Source organism: Manis javanica, chromosome 5 (assembly GCF_040802235.1).
Source record: "Manis javanica isolate MJ-LG chromosome 5, MJ_LKY, whole genome shotgun sequence".
In the NCBI taxonomy this organism is placed as follows: domain Eukaryota; kingdom Metazoa; phylum Chordata; class Mammalia; order Pholidota; family Manidae; genus Manis; species Manis javanica.
In genome coordinates, this window is record NC_133160.1 from 458,284 (window position 1) to 479,332 (window position 21,049).

The 21,049-nt window shown below is 57.2% G+C and overlaps 3 protein-coding genes across 14 annotated transcripts; all 3 read right to left on the minus strand.

Annotated features, from left to right (window-relative positions):
• Positions 1 to 63: 63 nt before the first annotated feature.
• On the minus strand, positions 64 to 3,480 carry SLC2A4RG (SLC2A4 regulator). 8 transcript variants are annotated; one of them, XM_037006558.2, is made up of 8 exons: positions 3,238 to 3,480; positions 2,870 to 3,018; positions 1,897 to 2,006; positions 1,392 to 1,552; positions 1,221 to 1,321; positions 934 to 1,147; positions 731 to 822; positions 64 to 648 (listed from the first exon to the last, which is right to left on the minus strand). In XM_037006558.2, the coding sequence occupies exons 1-8, from the start codon at positions 3,346 to 3,348 to the stop codon at positions 537 to 539; spliced, it is 1,050 nt and encodes a 349-aa protein (XP_036862453.2). In that variant the 5' UTR covers positions 3,349 to 3,480; the 3' UTR covers positions 64 to 536. The 8 variants fall into 8 exon arrangements, with proteins under 8 accessions (XP_036862453.2, XP_036862452.2, XP_036862451.2 ...); XM_037006557.2 differs by having other exon boundaries at positions 64 to 675; XM_037006556.2 differs by having other exon boundaries at positions 903 to 1,147.
• A 668-nt stretch (positions 3,481 to 4,148) lies between these two features.
• On the minus strand, positions 4,149 to 7,148 carry LIME1 (Lck interacting transmembrane adaptor 1). The gene is made up of 6 exons (XM_017655342.3): positions 6,684 to 7,148; positions 5,647 to 5,765; positions 5,432 to 5,489; positions 5,274 to 5,361; positions 4,753 to 5,120; positions 4,149 to 4,655 (listed from the first exon to the last, which is right to left on the minus strand). The coding sequence occupies exons 1-6, from the start codon at positions 6,861 to 6,863 to the stop codon at positions 4,419 to 4,421; spliced, it is 1,050 nt and encodes a 349-aa protein (XP_017510831.3). The 5' UTR covers positions 6,864 to 7,148; the 3' UTR covers positions 4,149 to 4,418.
• Positions 7,149 to 7,285: 137 nt separating this feature from the next.
• ZGPAT (zinc finger CCCH-type and G-patch domain containing) lies at positions 7,286 to 21,037 on the minus strand. Of its 5 annotated transcripts, none has more exons than XM_073236339.1 (7): positions 20,900 to 21,037; positions 19,802 to 20,424; positions 9,664 to 9,797; positions 9,349 to 9,504; positions 8,376 to 8,495; positions 7,885 to 8,293; positions 7,286 to 7,685 (listed from the first exon to the last, which is right to left on the minus strand). In XM_073236339.1, the coding sequence occupies exons 2-7, from the start codon at positions 20,371 to 20,373 to the stop codon at positions 7,547 to 7,549; spliced, it is 1,530 nt and encodes a 509-aa protein (XP_073092440.1). In that variant the 5' UTR covers positions 20,374 to 20,424; positions 20,900 to 21,037; the 3' UTR covers positions 7,286 to 7,546. The 5 variants fall into 5 exon arrangements, with proteins under 5 accessions (XP_073092440.1, XP_073092441.1, XP_073092443.1 ...); XM_073236340.1 differs by having other exon boundaries at positions 20,845 to 20,971; XM_073236342.1 differs by having other exon boundaries at positions 20,838 to 20,933.
• Between the last annotated feature and the right edge of the window lie 12 nt (positions 21,038 to 21,049).

Here is a 21,049-nt window from a genome sequence, read left to right on the forward strand (position 1 = left end):
AGCCTGTCCCAGGCCAGATGGAGGGGCCTTGTTCCATGTCCTCCCCAAGAAGGCAGACACAGCTTCTGGAAAAACCCCAAATCTTTAATTTTTCTCCTTATCTGGCGTGGCCCAGACATGAGACACCTGAGCTTCAAAAACATGGTACAAAGGTCAGGCCCCAGGGCCCTTGAACCATCAGGTTAAGTGCGGGTGGAGGCCCCTCCCTGATACCCCTCAAAGTGCATTGTGGACTGGCCCACGTGGCCCTGAAGCAGGGCCCAGTGGCATCCGTGACGAGTCCACAGGCCACGGGCAGGGAGGGCGGCCATCCCTGGGGACCCTGGGCTGAGGGCACAGCGCGCGGTCTGGCTTTAGTGCAAAAGGCTGGTTTCTTCAGAGGCACTTTGAGTGGTGGGGACCCCCCAACCTCTGGGGGTCCAGGGTCATCAACTTCCCTTTCCCCTTAGGTAGCCCCTGCAGCTGCTAGAGGCCCAGGGGGAGGGGGATGTGTCCCCTGCAGCGGCTGGTGGGGGGTACAGGCATGTGCCGAGCACTCAGTCCGGGAGACGCCGGCAGGCCTTCTTCCAGCGGCAGGCAGTGCACCACAGGTCCCGGCGGTCTGTGCCATAGACTTTCCGGCATTTCCTGGCATCGCCTTGGGGCTTCCTGGGGGCACACGGTGCGCATGGGGTGCTGGGGGCCGGGAGCCCTCTATCGACACCTGTCCCCACCCTCAATGCACACACACCTCGGACTGGCACCAAGCTTGGAGGGTAGGGCTGGCGAGCAGGCCCGGAAGGTGCTGAGCTGTGGCTCCGGGTGGGCGGGCCCCAGGCAGTCCTGGGGGGAGGCACAGCTGTGGCCTTGCTCCCCTAGGGAGCGCCCAGAGACGGGCTCCCACGTCCTGCCTGTGACCTCACCCGCCTGGTAGGCATGATCACTGTGGCACACCTTGGTGGGGACTGCAGAGCCCACAACGGGGGTTGGGGGCAGGGCGGGGGCCTCAGGCAGTCCCAGGTGGGGGAAAGCAGGTGGCCCACAGGCCACAGGGGACACTGGGGTCAGGCTGGAGAGCCCCTCGGTCAGTGTCTCCACGCCAGCGTCCAGCTCCGTGTAGTAGAAGTCCTCCTCACCGTCACTCTGTTCTGGCTCCGCCTGCCTCCTGCTGGGGACACAGCAGGTGAGGCTGAAGTGCTGGCCCACCTGGCCCGTCCCCCCGCCCACTGGCCCCTCCGCACCCCAGGTGCACCAGGCGGACGTGTCTCTGCATCCCGGAGGCTGTGCTCAGCACCTTCCCGCACTGCTTCCACAGACACTGGAACAGGGCCTGCACCGAGCTCTGTGGACAGGGGCCAGTGGTCAGGGCGGCACAGCCCAGCCCACCTGCCCTGGAGGCTGCCCAGGCTCACCTTTCGCTTCCTCCGGGCAGGCTCTCCCAACAGGAAATGGGCTGCCTCAGGGGGCAGTGGGGGCGATGGGGCGGATGGAGAGGACTGCTCAGCGGCCAGGTCCCAGCCCCAGCTGCCCGGGGGCCGCACAAAGCCTTCCTTCCAGGGCTCCAGGCCAGGCTCTGCAGGGACACGCCAGCACCAGGACTTCTGGTGAACTCGAATCCCTTATCTGGGCCTCTGCCCGTTCACTCCTCACGCCTGAGTTGAGGAGCAGCCGCTGCAGCCTGGGGACTAGCCGGGCAGCCATGCGGAGATGGACAGGCCGCAGAAGCCCGCAGGCCTGGGACTGGACCTCCTTGCACTGGGGCTCCTCGAGTCTGTTCAGGCCTCAAGGGGTGTGTTTGGGAGGTTTGGGAGGTGGTGGTCTGGGAGAGGGGTGTGCTCACCCCACAGGGCAGCAGTAGGGTCCTGGAGGGGCAGTGGTCCTGGGCCCTGCCCCCAACGCAAATCCCGTGCATCTTACCCGGGCTGCAGGCTGCAGTGGGGGCCCCCAGCAGGAGGCGGCTGTTGGACAGGCTTGTGAGGGCCACAGCGGCCATGACCTCATCCAGCCGAGACTTCCCAGGGGGAGCTCTGGGGGGGAGGGGGCAGGAGCAGGTGGGGCTGGCAAGTACCGCAGGCCCTGCCCTCAGCCTGGCACACATTAGGCGTGGGCACCTGTGTGTGCACCAGCTCCCTCCCTCCCCCCAGGCGCTGGGCCTGAGACCCAGCTACACCCCCAGCTCAGGTTACAGACCCCCAAATCTCCAGGAACCACCGGGAACAGGGCCTGGGGCTGGGGTCTCCAGGAAGCCTGAGTTCTCTGCAATCTGGGTCTTGTCCCACGGTGGCTCCTTCAGGCCCTGGAGCTGGATAGGGTTCTGAGTCCCCCCCCCACCAGGGGGCCAGCCCAGGCCAGGCCCAGCCCTCCCCCAAGTCACACATTAACTGGGGCTGTGAAACAGCAGCTGTGGGCCTGGCACCAGGTCTGGCGGGGCGGGAGCGGCCAGCAGCAGCCAGGGAAGCTGGGCTCCGGCACAGGCAAGTCTCCAGGCCAGGCCAGGGCCACTCCTGCCTGTCAGGCCAGCCCTGGCGTCCGGCACCCAGGATGTTTTCACAACAGGGCTGGGAGGGTGGCGGTCAGCCACGGAATTCCAGGACAGTCACCCCACACCCTGCACAGAGGCCGACAGTGGGTCCCTCCCAGCAGTGTGAACTAGCCCCCAAGGCTTGGGGGAACGAGGGACACCAATACCTTGACCACTTTCGCCCAACTCCCTGGGAGCTGACAAGCTGGAGCGGAAACCCAGTTTGGAACTCTGGCCTGAACCCCACGAGGCCCCCCTGTAGGGGGGGTGTCGGGAAGGCACCTGCCACGCCCCACCCACCACCCCTGCACTCACCGGCGCACCTGTGCGCAAGCCCATCTCGGCCTAGCGCGCGGGACCCTGGCTCACCTCTGCGCCGGCACCGGGATGTGCACGGACCGCGTCGGGGGCCCAGCCCACAGCCCCGGGGCCCCTAGGTCCGCGGCCCGCGGCTCCGGCTCCTGCGGCCGCGCGAACTCCGAGCCCGCAAAACCTCCGCCTCCGCCCCCGGCAGGGCCCTGCAGACGGCACGAGCTCAGCGCAGCTGCGGCCGGCGCGGCCCCCACTCCCGCCCCGCCCCCGCCTGCGCGGCGGGAAGCGCTCCCGGCCGCCCGGCCCGCCCCCCGGCCCGCGGACGCGCGCCCACCGGCGGCCACCCCCGCCCCCGAGACCCGAAGCCGGGCAGCCCCGGCGCCATCTTGCAGCGAGGGCCTTCTGCGCCCTCCCAGGCCCGGTACCTGCAGCGGCCCGGGCACTGATACCGGCGCGGCCGCGGGGTCCCGGCCAGCGGCGCGGAGCGGGAGGCGCCCGCACCCCAGGCCGGGCGCTGGGGGGCGCGGGGCCTCCATGGCCGGCCAGCCGGGCGCTGAGGCTGCAGCGGCGAGGGCGGACGCTCAGGACGCGGCCCCCGGCCGGGCCGCGCCGGGCTGGCCGGGCCGCCGACCCGCGCCCTGGATCGGCCGCAGTCCGCGCCCCGCCGCCCGGAGGGTGCTGCCGGCCCCGCCCACCCCGCGCCGCGCGCGCGCCCCGCCCCCAACGCGCCCCCATTGGCCTGCACACCGTATCCACATTCCGAGGGGGGCCGCGGCCCGCCCCACCGCGCGCCCATTGGTCCGCCCCGCGCCTCGCCCCGCTCCCGCGCCCCCAGGAGGGGTCCGGCCTGCAGTCCTCAGCGTCCGGCGGCGCCCCCGGCTCGCCGAGCCCCGGTGCCCGCGCGTCCCCGCCAACGGGAAGGGCCGGCTTGGTCTTGGTGCGCCGGCACGCGGTGCTGCCGCCTCGGGGAAGAGGTCGAGGTCGCGCCTTCTCCGCGGGCCTCCCGGGAGCTGGTTATTCTTTAACGCGCAACTTCCCTCCGCCAGCCTTTACGTGATTCCAGGGGCTGCTGGGTGGTGGGGTCCTCCTTTGGCGTTCAGGGTCCAAGCTGCACTCTGGGGCGGCCACCCTAGGACTGGCTGCACTGCCCACCCCCCCGGGACCACTACCTCTAGCGGTAGTCTCAGTACCCCACACTGTCTCTGAGCCTGACCATCCTCGGCCAGGCACCCCAGGGGGGGAGAGGACCTGTTCCGACGCCAGAGGGGGGGTGCCTTTACCCCTTCATGACGGTTGCTCCCCCTCCAGGGCTTTGCAGAAGAGCAGACTGGGAGGCACGGCTGTGCAGGGTATTTATTAAGATACCAGCTTGGAGAGGCCACAAGGCCAAGCAGCCAGGACCCCAGGGACCCACAGGCCAGCAGCCTTGGGACCTGGACTTTGTCCTGTGACTATGTGTGGTGGTGGTGGGGCTGTAGGGGAAGTTGGGGCATTGGGTCCCACTAGGGAAAAAGGAACATCTGTACTTGGATATTCAGGGCAGGTGAGGGTTGGAGACCCCTCCCTTGGAAGCCGGGGAGCTTCAGCCCTGCATATGTCCACTCTGCTAATAGCTAGAGCTGGGGGGCCCTAGGCACTGAGGGCCCCCCATCTCCTGGATGCTCTCATACACGTTCTCCAGGAGGCCATTGTCCATGCCCAGGCCCCTGAGTGGGAGCGCCCCGTAGGCCAGGTCACTACCCGGAGCCAGGATTGATCCCCTGCCCTTCAGGTCTGACTGATCAGTGGCAGGTCCTGGGTCCCTCCTTTTGGGCTTGCTGACCCTGGAGTATAGGATGTCCACCTGGGGAGAGAGAGGCAGTCCAGGGAGGGGTCAGCACCACCCATCCTGCCAAGGATCCACCCCGCTCTATCCATCCTGCACCGCCCCTCCACTTTACCTGAATGGCTGGGGTCCCCTCAGCCTTCACCTGCTCCAGGCCTTGGGGTCTCAGATCTGTTCCCTTGAGCTTCTGGATGCAGGCATACTCAGCCACCATGGGTCTGGCCTCAGGCCCAGGCCTGGCACAGCTGCTGGTCAGCCGTGCCCCTGCCCACACTACAGGGCTGGCTGCCAGGCTGGCCCTGGTGAGTGCAGCCGGCCCCACATTGGAATAGGTGGCCTCAGGGCCAATGGAGGGCACAGCAATGGCAGTAGGCGTGGCTGGGGACAGCTCCCGGTGTGAGAAGGCTGCCACAGGCCTGGTGGAGCCTCTGGACACCTCCAACCATTGTGGACACAGGAGATCCATGCTGGCAGGCCGAGGGGCTGGGGTAGGGTCAGGAAGAGATCACTTGGGGACAGGGAGCAAGTCTGACCCTAGCACGCTGGGGAGACACAGGGCTTCCCAATGGCATCAGGGGTGTAGTGCAGCAAGCCCGCTCATGGCCCAGGCCCACCCCTCCCTGCTTCCAAACTCACCTCTGCAGCCCCTGGGACCCCCGCACAGCTCATGCAATTTGCTGTCTGACTTGCTGAGGGAGCAGACGTGGCGGTGTCTCAGCAGTGACTGGGGGCAAGGAAGGCTGGTTGGTCCCCTGCTGGCCCCGGCCTGGCCCCAGGGACAGCCTGGCACTCACCACTTCTGCTGGCATCACACTGCTCTCCAGCCTGGCCTGGTGTCTCTGTCCCTGCTTACTGGGTGCAAGAGGGTCATCAGGCCAGGGAGGCAGAGATGGGACACTGGGCCATCAGCCTCTGGTCCAAGGCCCAGTAGGGGGCACTGGCATAGAGCCAGTGCCGAGCCTCCCTGAAGCCCAGCCCCACACCAATTCCAGGCTGGAGATGGACGTACCTGTGGCAGGCTGTGCACAGTGCCCATAGACACAGGAGCAGGGCGAAGCACCCTAGGACCCAGAGGACAGGAGAGGCCCAGGGCACCTTTGGCTCCATCCTGGGAAGCCACAGACGGGCCTGGAGTCAAGAAGATAGGGGTACTGGGTGTTGACTGAGGGGCTGGGCACTCACCGACAGCCCCACTTCTGCACCATGTGCTGCTGGGAGGTCTCCTGTCCTTGGGTACTCCGACTCAGCATATGGGAAGCCCCAGGGCACTGCAGGCCCTCCCTCCTATGGAGGCCTCAGCGCCCACCTTCCTGCCTGGGGGCTCCTGGCCAGGTGTGAGGTGGTGTGCTCTGCTGGCCCCATGAGTAGCTGGAGCCTCCGAGAATGGCCCAGGTGACGGCAGAGCATGGCGCCAGTGAGAGGTATGATCTGGCCGAGACCCTCCTGTGGTCACCGCAGCCCAAACCAGAGTCCCGGGGATGCCCCTGTGGTCACACCCTGGGCCTGAGCCACAGGCCACAGACCTCACCTGTAGCCACACCATGGCCAGGCATGCCCCCTAGTCATCTCCTACAGAGCTTAGCCCCTGAGGGGCTGGAAAGGCAGGGGTCAGCAGGCAAGAGGGTGCTGCTTGGGGCCCTGACTGCCCCCACCCTAGAGCTTAGCCCCTGAGGGGCTGGAAAGGCAGGGGTCAGCAGGCAAGAGGGTGCTGCTTGGGGCCCTGACTGCCCCCACCCTACACCCCCTGGCCCTCCACGCCACCCCCACTGCCTATGCCATTGGATCTGCCTCCCTGGGCCTTAGCAGAGGTACAGGGGGGTCCACCCTGCAATTGGGACAGCCTTTTAGCCCAGCAGAGACCACAGGTAAAGTGTCCCAGGAGGGGCCAGTCTTCCCAGACCCAGGCAGTGGCCCTGGCTTGCTAACCTGGTCACAGCTCAGGTTCATGCCCTGAAACTGGTAGGGCCTAGTCCTCCCAGCCCTTGGCTGTCCCCTGGAGGGCATCGCAGGGTCTGAGGGCCTGGCTAGGCCAGAGCAGGCACTTACCGAGGCCTGGCGAGGCGGCTCCTCCGTGCCGTGTGAGGCAGGCCAGGGCTGTCTTGCACCCCACCCCCACTTCCTGCCTTTGAGTCCTGCCCCATCTCCCCACAGACACTCAGCCCTTGCTGCAGCTGCTCCTTTGCAGCCATCACCGCAGGCGACCTCGCCCACTCGCTGCAGCCTCATCTGGGGTCTAGACTTTCTTGGTAGGCGTGTGCTGTGAACCAGCACTGCTCCAGAGAGCCTAGCTCACGTCTCCACCCACGCGAGGTGGGCGCTTGCCAGCAAGATGGCATTGGAACTGGGCCGTCTTGACTCTGGGCTCCCAAACCCACCTGGCCAGGTGTTCCCACCCGGTTAGCAGGGTCCCTGAGGGCCCCTCATGGCCAGTCTCCTCCCACCACCCCAGCATCGAGCCCCACCCATGTGGAGGTGTGGGGCAACATGGGGGCACCCCAGGCTCTGACCCTCCTCAGCGCTGCTGGCAGAACCCCGTCAAGGAGGGCAGGAATGCCAGTCCTCCTGGGCCCTCTGCTGGCAGGCCTCACAGCCCTGCAGAGACCCCTCTCCCCAAAGACCCCCCAGTCAGCTGAGCCTCCACGGAAAGACACAGCCACACAATCACTTTAATGTCCTTGCTAAGGAGACTGGCAGGTGGGGTCAAAGGGCAAGTGAGCGTCCAGAAATGACTCCTGTGGTCCCGTCTCCCCTGGGCAGCGTCCGCATGCCCCAGGCTGGCAAGGCTGGCTGGGGGAGAGGCTGGGAGCAGGGCGGTCTGTCTCTCAGGGCATCTGGTGTGGACAGCTGGTCCTCCTGACGCAGCTGGGAGCCGGTGTCCCTGAGCTGCACGGATGGCACGTGCGAGGGCTCTAGAACTCGGTCATCTTCTTGTGGGTGTCTGCTTGCCTCTGCTGGAGCTGCAGGCCCGCCTCCTGGGCCCGGAGCTGCCCTAACTGCCGCTGGGCTCCTGCCAGCTTCTCCTGAAGTTGGGCCGCCGTCACGCTGTGCCTGGAGAGGAGCTGCAGTTCAGCACGGGCTGCCCAGCGGCCACCTCAAAGCCCCCGAGCTGCCGCTGCCCATCACCCTCCAGTCCTCTAGACCCTCCTCAGACCCAGCGCCCCACCCTTGGGTCCGGGCGCCTGCAGCAGGACCACATGCAAGGCCTCCCCGGATCCCGCCCTCACCCTGAGTGCGGCCCCACACGTACCGACCAGTGTTGCGGGCGAGGGCCTCCTGGATGCCCCGGATGTCCCGCTGGGTCTGCTCGATCTTCTCCTCGGTCTGGAAGAGCCGCAGGCTCAGCGCCCGCTTGGCACTCTTGCTGGCGTGGTATGTTTCCTTGCCGCCCCCCCTCCCTGGGGGGGCTGCCCCGGCCTCCAGGGCCCCAGGCGCCTGGCCTCGCAGCTTCTCATTCAGAAAGTCGAACACACTATGAGGGGGTGGGCGGCCTGCAGGACGGCTCCCTTGGCCCCGGCACTTTGGGGGCCTGTGGGCACCAGCCTTGCCAGCCGCGGTCCTCTTCTGCAGGACCTCAGCGCAATGGTCCAGCGACTTGCCTCGGGGCAGCACCACAGCATGGATGGGCTCCACCCGGCCCTCGGCGTGTCGGCCCAGACCTGAAGGCACACAGGGCTGGGGCTGCCTCTGCTGGACCCCGGGCTGTGGCAGCCCCTCCCCGCCTCAGAGCGGCACACTCACCCTTGCCAAACTGGTAGCCCATCTTGGCGAGGAGTCTGGAGCCGATGCCCCGTGTGTGAGCCTCCCAGCCAGCGAAGGCAGAGCTGCACGTCCCATGCGCAGCAGGGCCGGGCTCCACCACTGCAGGGAACAGGGCAGTGGCTTGGCCTGGCTGCACATGGAGCACCCTGGGCTCTGGCCAGCACCAGCCCAAGAGCTCAGCCCTGGGCTAGGGCCGTAACACCCACCTCAGGCTCTCTGTGGGTTGCCAGGCCCGTGTGGCATGTGGCAATCTGGTCCAGTCCTCCCCACACTTCAGGGCTGCAACTTTGGTGCATAGTGCCCCTACCCTGGCCTGCCTTCCCAGGCAGCGGGCAGCCCCACCCCTCGTGGAGAGCAGTCACTGTCACTTGCTCTCGGCTCAGTGCTACCGTCTATCACCACAGACCTGGGGCTTCAGAAGACCGATTCCCAGGACATCTCCTGGGGCCCCCTGGAAGGCCAGATGCTGCCAGCCGGTTCTTCCTCCCGAACCTTTCCCACCCTTGGCTGTGTGGATACAGCCCTTCCTCTCTCTGCCAGGCACCACTGGAAGGAGCTGCCCATTCCTACAGCCCATGCCCTCCACCCTACCCCTTCCTGTGTGTAGCCTTCCCTGGCAGCTCCTGCACCAGCAGCATGGCCACGGTCCCAGTGGGCAATGTGTGGATCGTACCTACTGCACACGTGCTCCCTAAAGATCGGGGCTGGGTCTCTGCACTGCCCCGGACCCTTCATGTGCTCTCGTCTCCCCACTGCGGGGGTCTTCACACTTCCCTACATGACCAGTGCCCCTTTTGCTGTGCGCCGTGTGCTGAGCACAGCACACCTCTGCAGCCACACTCTCCGACCGTGTGGTCAGGTGCTGGGGACCCACCAGCTGGAAGCCTCTCTGCAAGCCCACTGCCAATACTGGCTCCCCCTTCCTGGCTTCTGGGACCCTGAGCCACCACACCTCGAGCATAGCTGGGGTCATCCGCATCACTGCCCTCTGAGTCAGAGGATCCCGTGGGCTCCGTGCGCAGTGGGGGCAGTATGCCGTCCCCCTCCACCACAGCCTCCTTCAGCAGCAGCGAGTCAAACTTGATTGTGTAGTAGCCGCCGTCCACATCTGCAGGCGGGGAACAAAGTTGGGCCAGGTCGTAGCTGCACTGGAGTTGGGAGCAAGGTAAGACCAAGAGCAGCCGCCCCAGCCAAAGGAGTGGCACATGGGGACACCACCCATGGGGTGTGAGGAGGGCTTCCCAGGAAGGGCCCCTGGCAGCCTCACCAGTGATCCGCGCTGGGTACCAAAGGCCATCCTGCTGCTTGGCCAGACATGCAGAGCCAACCTGCAAGGAGCTCAGGTCTGGGTCCTGGAAAGGGCGCAGCTCGTCCACAGAGACCACCTGCCCATGGGAGAACCTGCAGAGAGGGCTCGGATGTGGCCACCAGGGGTAAGGGAACCTTGGAGAAGGAAGGCCACCTGCCTGGGCGTTGCCCTGCAGGGAGGCAGAGAGGAGGGGACACACGCACGCAGACACACACACACACACGTGTGCACACCGGCACAGGCTCTCGAGCTCAGGAAGCATCTGGCGACTCCAAGGACAAGATGCCTCGTGGTGGCTCCCCAGCTTTGTGGGCTAGAGAACCATGTGGCCGGCAAACAGCCCCGTGTTTAAAGCTCCCCACTGCCTGTCCACCAGACACAGGGCCTGGACCCTAACAGGGGATCAAGGCTGCTGTGTGTCACTCAGGAGCGAGTCCTCCCAAGGCCAAGAGGAGAGGCGAGCTGCCACATTGGTGCCTTGACCTCGGGCATCGGTGAGCCGGTGAGACTGAAACCAACACAGGAGGGTGGGGGAAGGAGGAGGAAACGGGGGACACAGGACTGCACGACTTTGCCAAATAAAGACATGAGAAATCTAACCACATGTCTACTTCTGTGCCATCATTTCAGAGAGGAACTGTTTCAACCCCACAGGAGCAACTGAGGACGGGCGTCAGCTCCATCCACCACACAGAGCCGGCCCGGCTGCAGATGTTCTTCTAGGCGGGAATCAATGGTGAAAAGGAGGAATGGAAAACAGAAGGGTTTCAGGCACTGCTGTGGGTGGACGAAGGTGCCGCAGATGCCTCCTCCTGCAGGGCTCTGGGCAGTTCCTTCTCACACCTGATCGTCCTCGGGCACCCGGGGCGCTGCCCGTGACCAAATGGCACCAGAGCTGCAAGACTGGGCCTCCAACTGGAGACTGGTTGAAAAGCCCTGTTCAGCTGACCAGCAAAACAGCTTTCAAAGGGGAGTTCTGAGCTACGGAGGGGTCACACGCACACCGGTCAGACCTTCCTGCGTGGATCCTGGGCAGCATTAGAAACCTTAAAATGTGGTGTACTCCTTAAACCCAGCAAGAGCTTAAGAAATGACTCTGAAAGCATGATAATGATGGTATACAAAGACTTAGCCAAAAGAATGTTAACCGAATCCAAAAGACTTGTTGGAAATAGCCTAGATTTCCAACCATGGGGAAACGGCACAGCCATAGAATGAATTCAAAACTAAGAATTTAGAACTGATCGGCGGAGTGAGAGCGCCCAGGAGGAGCCCCGCGCGCAGACCTCACACGACAGGGAGAGTGTTACCAATGGGTCAGGAAAAGATGGACTCCAGATTTCACACAGAAAATGCTAAAAACTATTTCCCATTAAAAACAAACAAAAAAACTCAATCATCTACCTGCCTCACAGCATTCATGGAAATATACTCCAGAACGTAAAAGCTTGGAAGCTAAAAACAAGCACTTACAACTTGAAGCAGGTTCTGAACTCTACTTTCTCCTTCAAGTAATGAGTTTGTCAGACCCTCTCTACAGAAAAACAAGACTTCAGCTGGGCAGGACCGTTGGGACTCACAGCCTCAGAGCTCAGGAAATGGACCGACGGAGGCGACACCGGGAAGGGAGTGTTCTGGAAAACTGCCCGGTGTGGGGACTGAACTGGGAGTGGGGGTGGGGGGGTTATCTGCAGCCTGTCCGCCCCTGGGCTTGGCTGCACACGCAGCTGAAGCAGAGCGGAGCGGGGAGGTGCGGCGGGGGGGAGACCCGGGGCCTTGGGGGGACGGAGAAAACCGGCAGTGCTGAGGGCCGTGGTCGCGCCCCGCTGGAGCGGGCGCTGGGCCAGCCAGAGGCTCAGCAGGGAGACCCCAAGAATGGAAAAGCCGTGGAGAGGCTGTGCCTCTGTGCATCTCTGCCTGGTTAGGAAACTGCCCCACGTATCAGGAGCTTCCAGGAAAGAGCCAAAAGAAACTGGGGGCCCGCTGAACTCGCAGTGCGCCCCAACCCACGTGGACCGGCTGCCACCACGCCCAGCTGACTCCCGAGCAGCCAGGATAAAAAGTAAAAGTGAATTTTAAAATTGGAGTAAGACAGCAGAAGCTGTACACTTTGGAGGAAACAGACTTTGTAATTTAGGTCCAGAAAACATACTAAAATAAAACACTCAAGAACACCATTCAGGAACCAGAGGTGATGTATCACCCGAAACGTCCAGCTTTCAATAAAAACCTGCAAGACATGCAAATAAACAGGAAGGTGTGACCCACACATAGGAAAAAAGGCAGCTGACAGGATCTAAGTTGGCCCAGAAGTTGAATCTAGTAAAGATTTTGAAGATAGTGTAAGTATGTGCAAAGAATTAAACGAAAATTTGACAATGATTCAAGAAATAGGGAATCTTAAAAGATGAGTGGAAATCACACAAAAAGAATCAAATGGAAAATCCAGAGTTGGAAAGTGTGTAACTGAAATGAACCGTTCACTAGATGGGACACTTCTGGTCTCTGCTTTGGTATGTAAGAAGCTGGGAAGAGAATCAGCAACTCTTCTTAGATCCGTAAGGGAAGTGAGACCACAGGACAAGTCATCAGCCCCAAACTGGAAGGGACAACAGGCCCCTAGAGAGGATCACGCCCGACCCGAGCGGCGGCCCAGCAGCCTGCAGAGGGAATGCGGACCTCGCCGACGGCCGCTGAGGCTGGGCGTGGGCCAGTCTGACCTGCAAGGCAGCCCGGTCACAGGCAGGGGCCCCCACACTCTTCTGTTTTACTCTGGTGACTGTGCCAGGCTCTCACGGTGAATACCAAAACATCCCCTCACGCTCTGGCAGAGGAAGCCACAGCTCTCTGTTCTTCCTGACAAGGCCTGTCCTCAGGGAAAACTAGTTAACAAGAGCCTAACCTTATGGTTGTTTTTTTTTTCAACCTGATGGGGTTTTATCAGAGCCTACTGAATTGGGGGTTAGGGAAACACCCGAATCCAGCCCACTCTAGCTGTGCAGCCCCACCTAAGTGGGGGGTGTGCATGTGTGTATGACTGAGAAGCACACACGAACTTCACAGTCCAGAGGCGTAAGTTCACTGAAAGACTGAGATCTGATCATAGAACTAGAATGCCCCCCTCCCTCTCAGTTGACCACCACATTACTAAAGCTGGCATAAGGAAGGAAATAATAAAGATTAAAGTGGAAATAAATTAAATAGAAAAGAAAAAAATAGATAATCAAGAACTAAAAAAAAGAAAAGAAAACTCACAAATCTTTAGCTAGAGAGAAAAAGAGAAGACTCAAATTACTAAAACCAGGAAAGAAAGTGGGGACATCACTACTGACCTTACAGAAATAAAGAAAACGATGAGAGAATAGTATGAACAATTACATGCCAACAAAGGTGATCTAGATGAAAATGACAAACTCTTAGAAACACCTAAATTACCAAAATTGACTCAAGGAGAAACAGAACATCTGAATAGACCTATAAGAAATCAATAAACTCAGTCATAAATCAAAAACTTCCAACAACAAAAAGGGCGAGGACCAGATGGCCTCACTGAGGAATCCTATCAAACATTTAATGAAGAATTAATACATATCTTTTTCAAAGTTATCCCCCTAAATAGAGAACACTTCCTAACTCAGTCTATAAGGCCAGTTTTACCCTGAAACTAAAGACAGACAAAGATCAGAAGAAATCAGAAGAAAAGGAAACAGACCACTAGCCCTTACTGGGGATCGGACAGACGCAAACGCCCTCAACAAGAAACTAGCAGACCGCGTCTAGCGGCGCATTGAAAGGGTCACACACCATGACTAGGTGTGATCGAGCCCGGGACTCTGTAAGGGCAGATCAGCATATGAAAATCACTCAATGTACTACAGCACATTGATAAAATGAAGGGAAAAAATATATGATCATGTCATCTGATACAGAAAAGGCATTTGAAAAAAATCCAACAGTTCTTTTGTAATAAAAAATACCCAACATACTGGAATAGAAGACTGCTTCCTCAACCTGATGAAGAGCGTCTACGGAAAATCCAGTGAACATCATACTTAATGGTTCCCTGACATCAGAAACAAGGCAAGGATGCTGCTCTTGGCACTTTTATTCAACACTACTCGAAGTTCAAGAGCAATTAAGCAAGAAAAAGAAATAAAAGCCAACCAAATGGGAAAGAAAGAAGCAAAATTACCTTTGCTGATGACATGACTGTATATTCAGACCTTCCCCACCATCTGGAGGCAGAGTGTTCCCACAAAACCTGTGAGATGCACAGGCATCAAGGAAAGAGCCCGTTACCATTAATTTATGTGGAAAAATGTTTGAGCATTACCAGACCCAAAAAATCACCTCTCTAGGACACCATCAATAGAACAAAAAGGTACCCTACAGTATGGGAGAATATATTCATAAATGACAGATCTGATAAAGGGTTGACATCCAAATATATAAAGAGCTCACGCACCTCAACAAACAAAAAGCAAATAATCCAATTAAAAAATGGGCAGAGGAGCTGAACAGACAGTTCTCCAAAGAAGAAATTCAGATGGCCAACAGACACATGAAAAGATGCTCCACATCCCTAATCATCAGAGAAATGCAAATTAAAACCACAGTGAGATATCACCTCACACCAGTCAGGATGGCCACCATCCAAAAGACAAGCAACAAAAAATGTTGGCGAGGTTGTGGAGAAAGGGGAACCCTCCTACACTGGTGGTGGGAATGTAAATTAGTTCAACCATTGTGGAAAGCAATATGGAGGTTCCTCAAAAAACTCAAAATAGAAATACCATTTGACCCAGGAATTCCACTTTTAGGAATTTATCCTAAGAATGCAGCAACCCAGTTTGAAAAGACAGATGCACCCCTATGTTTATTGCAGCACTATCTACAATAGCCAAGAAATGGAAGCAACCTAAGTGTCCATCAGGAGATGAATGGATAAAGAAGATATGGTACATATACACAATGGAATATTATTCAGCCATAAGAAAGAAACAAATCCTACCATTTGCAGCAACGTGGATGGAGCTAGAGGGTATTATGCTCAGTGAAATAAGCCAGGCGGAGAGAGACAAGTACCACATGATTTCACTCATATGTGGAGTATAAGAACAAAGGAAACTGAAGGAACAAAACAGCAGCAGACTCACAGAACCCAAGAATGGACTAACAGTTACCAAAGGGAAAGGGACTGGGGAGGATGGGTGGGCAGGGAGGGATAAGGGCGGGGAAAAAGAAAGGGGGCCTTACGATTAGCATGTATAGTGTGTGGGGGGCACGGGAGGGCTGAGCAACACAGAGAAGACAAGTAGAGATTCTACAGCATCTTACTATGCAGATGGACAGAGACTGTAATGGGGTTTGTCGGGGATACTTAGTGAAGGGGGAGCCTAGTAAACATAATGTTCTTCATGTAATTGTAGATTTATGATAACAAAATTTTTAAAAAATCACCTCTCACAGGCTTCTTGATGCCTCAAGACACACCTTATTCATTGAGGCACAAAATAAGTCAAGATAAAGCTCAGATGCTCAGACACAGTTCAAGGCTGCAGCGACTGGACACTGAGTGCAGTTCCCGGGGAAGGAGCCTGGTGGGGCCGCTTTCTTGGGGTGCGCACTGCCTCTACGAGGACTCACCACAGAACAACTTCTGAGTGCTAGTCAGCTTTTCACCGTTTTTTTGGTAAAAGCAAAACTCCTCTTTAAATTTCTTTGTTAGAGAAAACAGGTAATAATGTAGCTCATAAAGCAAAGTGGAAGAATGGGAACCTTCAAAACACAGAGGGTACCTTTGTAGAAAATCCTAAATGATCCATGAAAACCCCCATTAAAGCTATCAGATGTATTCAACGATGTTACAGGACACAAAATCTACAAAAATCAGCTGTATTTTAATATACTAAAAATGAACAATCTAAAAATAAAATTAACATTTCATTTACAATAGCATCAAAATGAACAGATATCTTAGAAATAAATGTAACCAAGATTTGTGACTTTAAAACATTGTTTAAAGAAACTGAAGATGACCTACAGAAATGGAAAGACATCTGTTCATAGAGTAGGAGACTTCACGTTGCTTGGGTGCCAACACTGCCTAAACTGACCTACAGAGTCAGTGCGGCCCCAGCCAAAACGCCAACTGTCTTTCATGTGCAGATGGACAGGCTGGTTTTAAAATTCATATGGAATCGCAAAGGATCTTGAACACCTAAAAGTACCTTGAAAAGAAGAGCCGATGTTGGAGGGCTACCACTTCCTGATTTCAAACTGATTGCAGGGCAGCAGTAATCAGACTGGGGTGGTACTGCCTACAAACGGACTACAGAGCAATGCAAAAGAATAGAGAGCTCACAACTAAGCCCTCACGTATACAGCCCAGTGGTTTTTGCTGGTTGGGGTGGGGGGGTCAAGACCATTCAATGGAGAAAAGACAGTCTTTTCAACAAATAGTGCTGGGAAACTGGACATCCACTTGCAAAATAATGCAGTAGGACACTTACTCCAAGCTATCAGAGCACATGATTTACAAGGGAAATAAAATTTATCACCATTAAACTTTCAGCAATATTTTATCTCAGAAGAAAATGGATTAACATACCAGAATGTTCAAGGAAAGTAATGGGAGCCAAGAATTCTACATCCAAGAAAACTTACCTTCAAGTATAAAAGACACAGACACAGACATATCAACAGGCCAGAGCTCTGGGAATGTCGCTCCTGTGAGCCCTTCCCGAGGACACTACTGGAAACCGAGCCTCAACCAAACAACCAGAGAATCCCCAAGATAGTTCTCTGAGAACTAAGGTCTGAGGGTAAAAGGGAGTTGATGGTAGGTGACGGCCATAGTCTGACACGACAGATCTAACGCGATCCTGAAAACACACAGGGGAATGTGGGTGGGACATGTAAAAACGTTTTTGACAGTTTTTAATCACTGTGACTGAAGAATAAATGGTTTTCTGAGAGTATTTTGTGTGTGTGTGCGCGCGCGCATGCATGAATGTGAAAATGGGATGATTCAAAAATGTTGCAGGACATTTGGAGTCCACTATCCTGTGTCCTTAAGAACAAGAATCCTGGGGTAGAGAAGAAAATATAGATGTGATCCAGAAAAGATTAAGTAAAAACACTGCAGGCCTTAAAAATATACATATGTGGTATGTGTGTATATATAATTATGTACACAAATGTGTGTTCACCTATATTTTCAAACTCAGTCCACCAGAGACCTGGACAACGACCAACCCAGCCATGAAGGCACCCAGGGCCCGCACCCCCGGTTCCAGGGATTCAGGCCCTCTTGCAGACGGTGCTGACGCCAGGCTTGGGGGGGGGGGGCACGGTGAGCGTGGAATATCCTGACCGTCAGCGACTCCTGGGGCTATGTCACAAGGACAGTGCAGCCCGTCTGAGAGGCTCCCACCTGCCTAACTTGGGACAACTTGAGCCTCAACAAGGAGCAGAATCTCAATAGATTGAAATTCATCGTATATTTAAATCCATGAGTCCAGAAAGATATTTTTTATAAACGAATTCATCACCTAGGATGAAAGAGAACCAATTCATTACTTTGGAAACTAAGTAAACAGAGAAAGCCAGCATTTACCCTGCCTTTTCTGTAAGATCTGTACCACTGGGAGGCCAAACATCAGATGAGGGGAAAAGAGTCTCTTCGTGACATTCCAGCTAGTAAACGAAAATGAACTGACAGAATTAAAGGATCTTTATTTTGCAATTCCCACTCAGTCAGTGGATGTAGGCTTTGAGCATCAATGGCTGCTGACAGCACAGAAGAAAAACTAGATGTCAGATGCCTCCTGAGGAGAGACCATCACTGACCTTGCAAAAGGGGGTAAACCTGAGGGCGCTTGGGGGCCTGGATGCGGCCGCCAGCTGGCAGCAAAGAGGGACATGCTGGGTGGCGCCGGGGGTGCTTGACGCTGGGTGGAAGGGTGTGTGCAGCCAGAGCCGGCTGCAGCAGGCTTCAAAGGGGCGATTCAAGCGCACCACACCTGAGTGATATGCAAAATCACGAGGAGGGGCTCACCCTAAGTCGGGAGAGTGGTTATTTTCGAAGGAGGGGAAGGCCGTGTTTGGATTGAGGCCCAGAAAGGCGTTTCTGGAGGGTGGGAAAATTTGTAGTTTTGATCTGAGTGGTTATTACCAGAGTGTTACAATATATAAAATACTATATATTCATTTCCTGCATCTGATTTTGTTTTACAATTACAAGAAACAGTTAAAAATCTACTGTGTGTCTACTACACATTAGGTACTATTCTGAACTTTTTGCACATATGAACACACTCCAGTATTCTAACAACCATGAAAGGCAAATCTGTTTTACAGATGAGAATGAAATACAGAGAAATGAAGTTATAACAAATGTACAAAATGATGCTCAATCCTGCTGAGACTCAAGAAAATACAAACTCCATCAAGGTACCACTATCCAGCCTTCAATGGGCATGAATCTGCAAGTCCGGTAACGTTACCAGGGGCGACTATGGATACGACTAGGGACTGGGACCTGAACACACAAAATGAAGCATGCAGGTGCTCTCCACACTGGTGACGCTAGGGAACGCCCATCGTCCTGGGATGCTCACAGCGCACTGTTTGTAGTAAAAACTGGAAAACGTCACAAGAGGACACAGCAAATAAAATGTGGCAAATTCATGAGGAAAAATAACAGCAGTTAAAATGAACAATAGTTCTAAAAATATCACCATGGAAACTTCTCACAAACACACTTGATGAAAAAAGCAAGTTGTAAAATAATACCATTTATTTTAAACACCAGCCACAAATATTCACTATTTATAGGTATACCTGTATGTGTGAAGAACTGATATTCCCAGAATACACCCTAGAGTCGTGATGATGGCATTTTCCCAGACAAGGAAGGGGGCCAAACGGGTCTCAACATTCTCTAGCATATTCTTAAAGATCCAAAGAAATGCAAAAAAGTGATTCCTCAGTCCTAAGTAGTGGCGGCAGTGTTTGCAGGCTGCCAGGTGGGCCTGAGCTGACACGGCAAGCAGCCCCAGAAACCCAGTGGCTAAGGGCCGCCTCAGAGCCAACACCCCGTGCAGGCCAGGGCCCACCCCCCGACCAAGCAACCTGGGTGCGCTCAGGGGCCTACTTCCCAGGGGTGCTGCACAGGACGTGAAGTATTCACAGCACATGGGGCACCGTGCAGGGACACAGAAGGGATGAAGGGGCCTGCCTCTCTGCTCCTTGATGTGTCTGCCGGGGACACGTCAAGCAGGCTTCTGACTCACGCGCGTTTCTGTACGTGCGCTGCACTCCAACAGAAATGACAAAGCACGAAGAAAGGGGGGATGTGCCTGAAAGACTTCGGGCCAAAGAGAGTCTATAAAAAGAGAAAAAGATGCCCAGAGATTTAGAGACGGTTACTCTGGACTACTGCTCAAAAAGATTATCTGCTAGAACTCTTAGTAAGTATTTCTTCCAAAGATTAAGTTAAAAGGGGCAAAATTAAAGTTAGGCCCTAAGGAAAAGAGGACATTACCACAATTATGGAAATTTGAATACGAACAAGGTCCTGCCGTTAACTTTGTTAGACATAATGACACAGATTTTTTGGTATGTCCTAATCAGCCAGATTAGGGATGCATCCTAAAGCACCTGCAAGAGGAAAAGCCAGTAATTTCTAGAATTTCTTTAAAACAGCCCAGGGGGGAAAGCAGGGCAGGGAGGAAAACGAAACAAGCCTGGCGGAAGGCTGCCAAACAATGAAGCTAAGCGACAATTCCGGGTGTGTTTGAAGACTTCCATGGTCAAACTGAATTTTAGAAGTTTCACTCTGAAGAATGAATTGGGATGGGGGCGAGGGGCTCCCCCTCTTTCCCACATAAGCCCTTCCGTACTTCTCGTGGTTCCCGAGGAAATCCAAGCAGACGTATCAACTAGGGCCCTGCCGTGAGAACCCACACCCCCCAAGCTCTCCTTGTCAGCACCCTGCTGGGCAGAGCACAAACTCCAGAGGCAGGGGGCCCACAATGCCGGGCTCCCTTCCGCTCTCTTCCCTGTCCCCACGGCCCGGAGCAAGGGGCGTTACCTGCAGTTCTCCTTGAAGCGGCACTTTCCCTCCAGGAAGAAGGGACAGGGCTTCAGGGACTTGTGCGTGGGGTACAGGTACAGCACTCGAACGCCCGCGGAGCCGTCCTCTGCCGCCTCTGTGCCCACGATCATGGCGTTGTGATACTCCAGGGTGCCCCACGAGCTGTGGAAGGGGGCGTTCACCTTCCTCCCACTCCACGCCCCGTCCTCCTCCTCCTCGTCCTGTCCAGGCTTGCTGGGCTCTGGGCTCGCCTCTCTTTCAGGAACAGCCTCCAGTTCTTCCCTGGGGACCCCTGGCACCTCCCCTCCCTCAGCTTCGGCCTCCTGGAAAGCCAGGTACTCAGAATCGTTCCGGGGTGGGTGCTGTCCATCCAGCGTGGCCAGAAGCTTGCTCTTCCTGACGGACACCAGGCTGGCCTCGGTGAGCTCGATCAGCTCCTTCAAGTCCCCCTGCAGCTGGCGCAGGTCCGCCAGCTCAGAAGGGTCCAGGCCGGCGTCCAGGGCCAGTTCCACCTGCTGCAGCTGCGCATCATAGGTTCGGAGGGCGGTCTGCAGGCTCTCCTCGTCCATCGCTAAGGACGGAGGGCACGGGCGGGTCCTCGGGTCCTCAGGGAGCCAGCGCTGCAAGGAAAAGAGGCCAGGTGAGCGCGGGAGCTGCGCCCCTGCTCCCAGGCCGTCCCGGGACGCTCACGTCCAGTCCCCAGCCGACCGCGCGCTCGGTGGACCCACAAAAGCCGCCTTTCGCCCCGGTGCGGTTCTTGGCTCCGTTCAGAGAACAGACTGGGAAAGGCGATCCGCTCCGCCGGAGGGGCCAGGACCGGACCCGAGGCAGCCGTGCTCCGGCCTCCGCTCCCCTCCCGGCCGCCGGCGTGAGGCATCAGGCTTCCCCGGGTTCTCGCGAACAGGCCTGCGCGGGGGGCGCCCGCCCCCCGACGCCTCCAGCCCAGACCCCTCCGCGCCCTGCGCCCCCGCCCGCCTCCGCTCGACCTGTCACCTCGGGCCGTGCCCCGTCGCCCCAGATCGCGCCCCCTCGCCCCCTGCCTGGTCCCTCCGCGCTGAAGCCCGGCCGCCGCCACGGGAAGCCCGCCGGTCTCACCGGCTAGAGGGGCAGGACCCGCTTCCGCTCTCGCAGCCCGTAGGCACTTCCTCCCGAGAGCCGCCGCCGGAAGTGCCTGGCGCGGGGGCCTCCGGGGCGCGGCGCGCAGGGGCCGCCGGGACAGCTCCGTCTTCCCCGGGCGGCCTGCTC

Excerpts from the sequence above, each read along its gene's own strand:
- SLC2A4RG (XM_037006552.2), bottom strand. The coding sequence starts at position 3,348 with ATGGAGGCCCCGCGCCCCCCAGCGCCCGGCCTGGGGTGCGGGCGCCTC. Across the intron at positions 3,019-3,237 it reads CAGTGCCCGGGCCGCTGCAG|GGCCCTGCCGGGGGCGGAGG; the intron begins GTACCGGGCCTG and ends TGCCGTCTGCAG. Across the intron at positions 676-730 it reads AAGCTTGGTGCCAGTCCGAG|CACCCCATGCGCACCGTGTG; the intron begins GTGTGTGTGCAT and ends CCCGGCCCCCAG.
- LIME1 (XM_017655342.3), bottom strand. The coding sequence starts at position 6,863 with ATGAGGCTGCAGCGAGTGGGCGAGGTCGCCTGCGGTGATGGCTGCAAA. Across the intron at positions 5,766-6,683 it reads AGCCGCCTCGCCAGGCCTCG|GCCCGTCTGTGGCTTCCCAG; the intron begins GTAAGTGCCTGC and ends TCTTGACTCCAG. Across the intron at positions 5,362-5,431 it reads GTGTGATGCCAGCAGAAGTG|TCACTGCTGAGACACCGCCA; the intron begins GTGAGTGCCAGG and ends CCTTGCCCCCAG.
- ZGPAT (XM_073236339.1), bottom strand. The coding sequence starts at position 20,373 with ATGGACGAGGAGAGCCTGCAGACCGCCCTCCGAACCTATGATGCGCAG. Across the intron at positions 8,294-8,375 it reads GGGCTACCAGTTTGGCAAGG|GTCTGGGCCGACACGCCGAG; the intron begins GTGAGTGTGCCG and ends GTGTGCCTTCAG. Across the intron at positions 7,686-7,884 it reads CTCGCCCGCAACACTGGTCG|GCACAGCGTGACGGCGGCCC; the intron begins GTACGTGTGGGG and ends GCTCCTCTCCAG.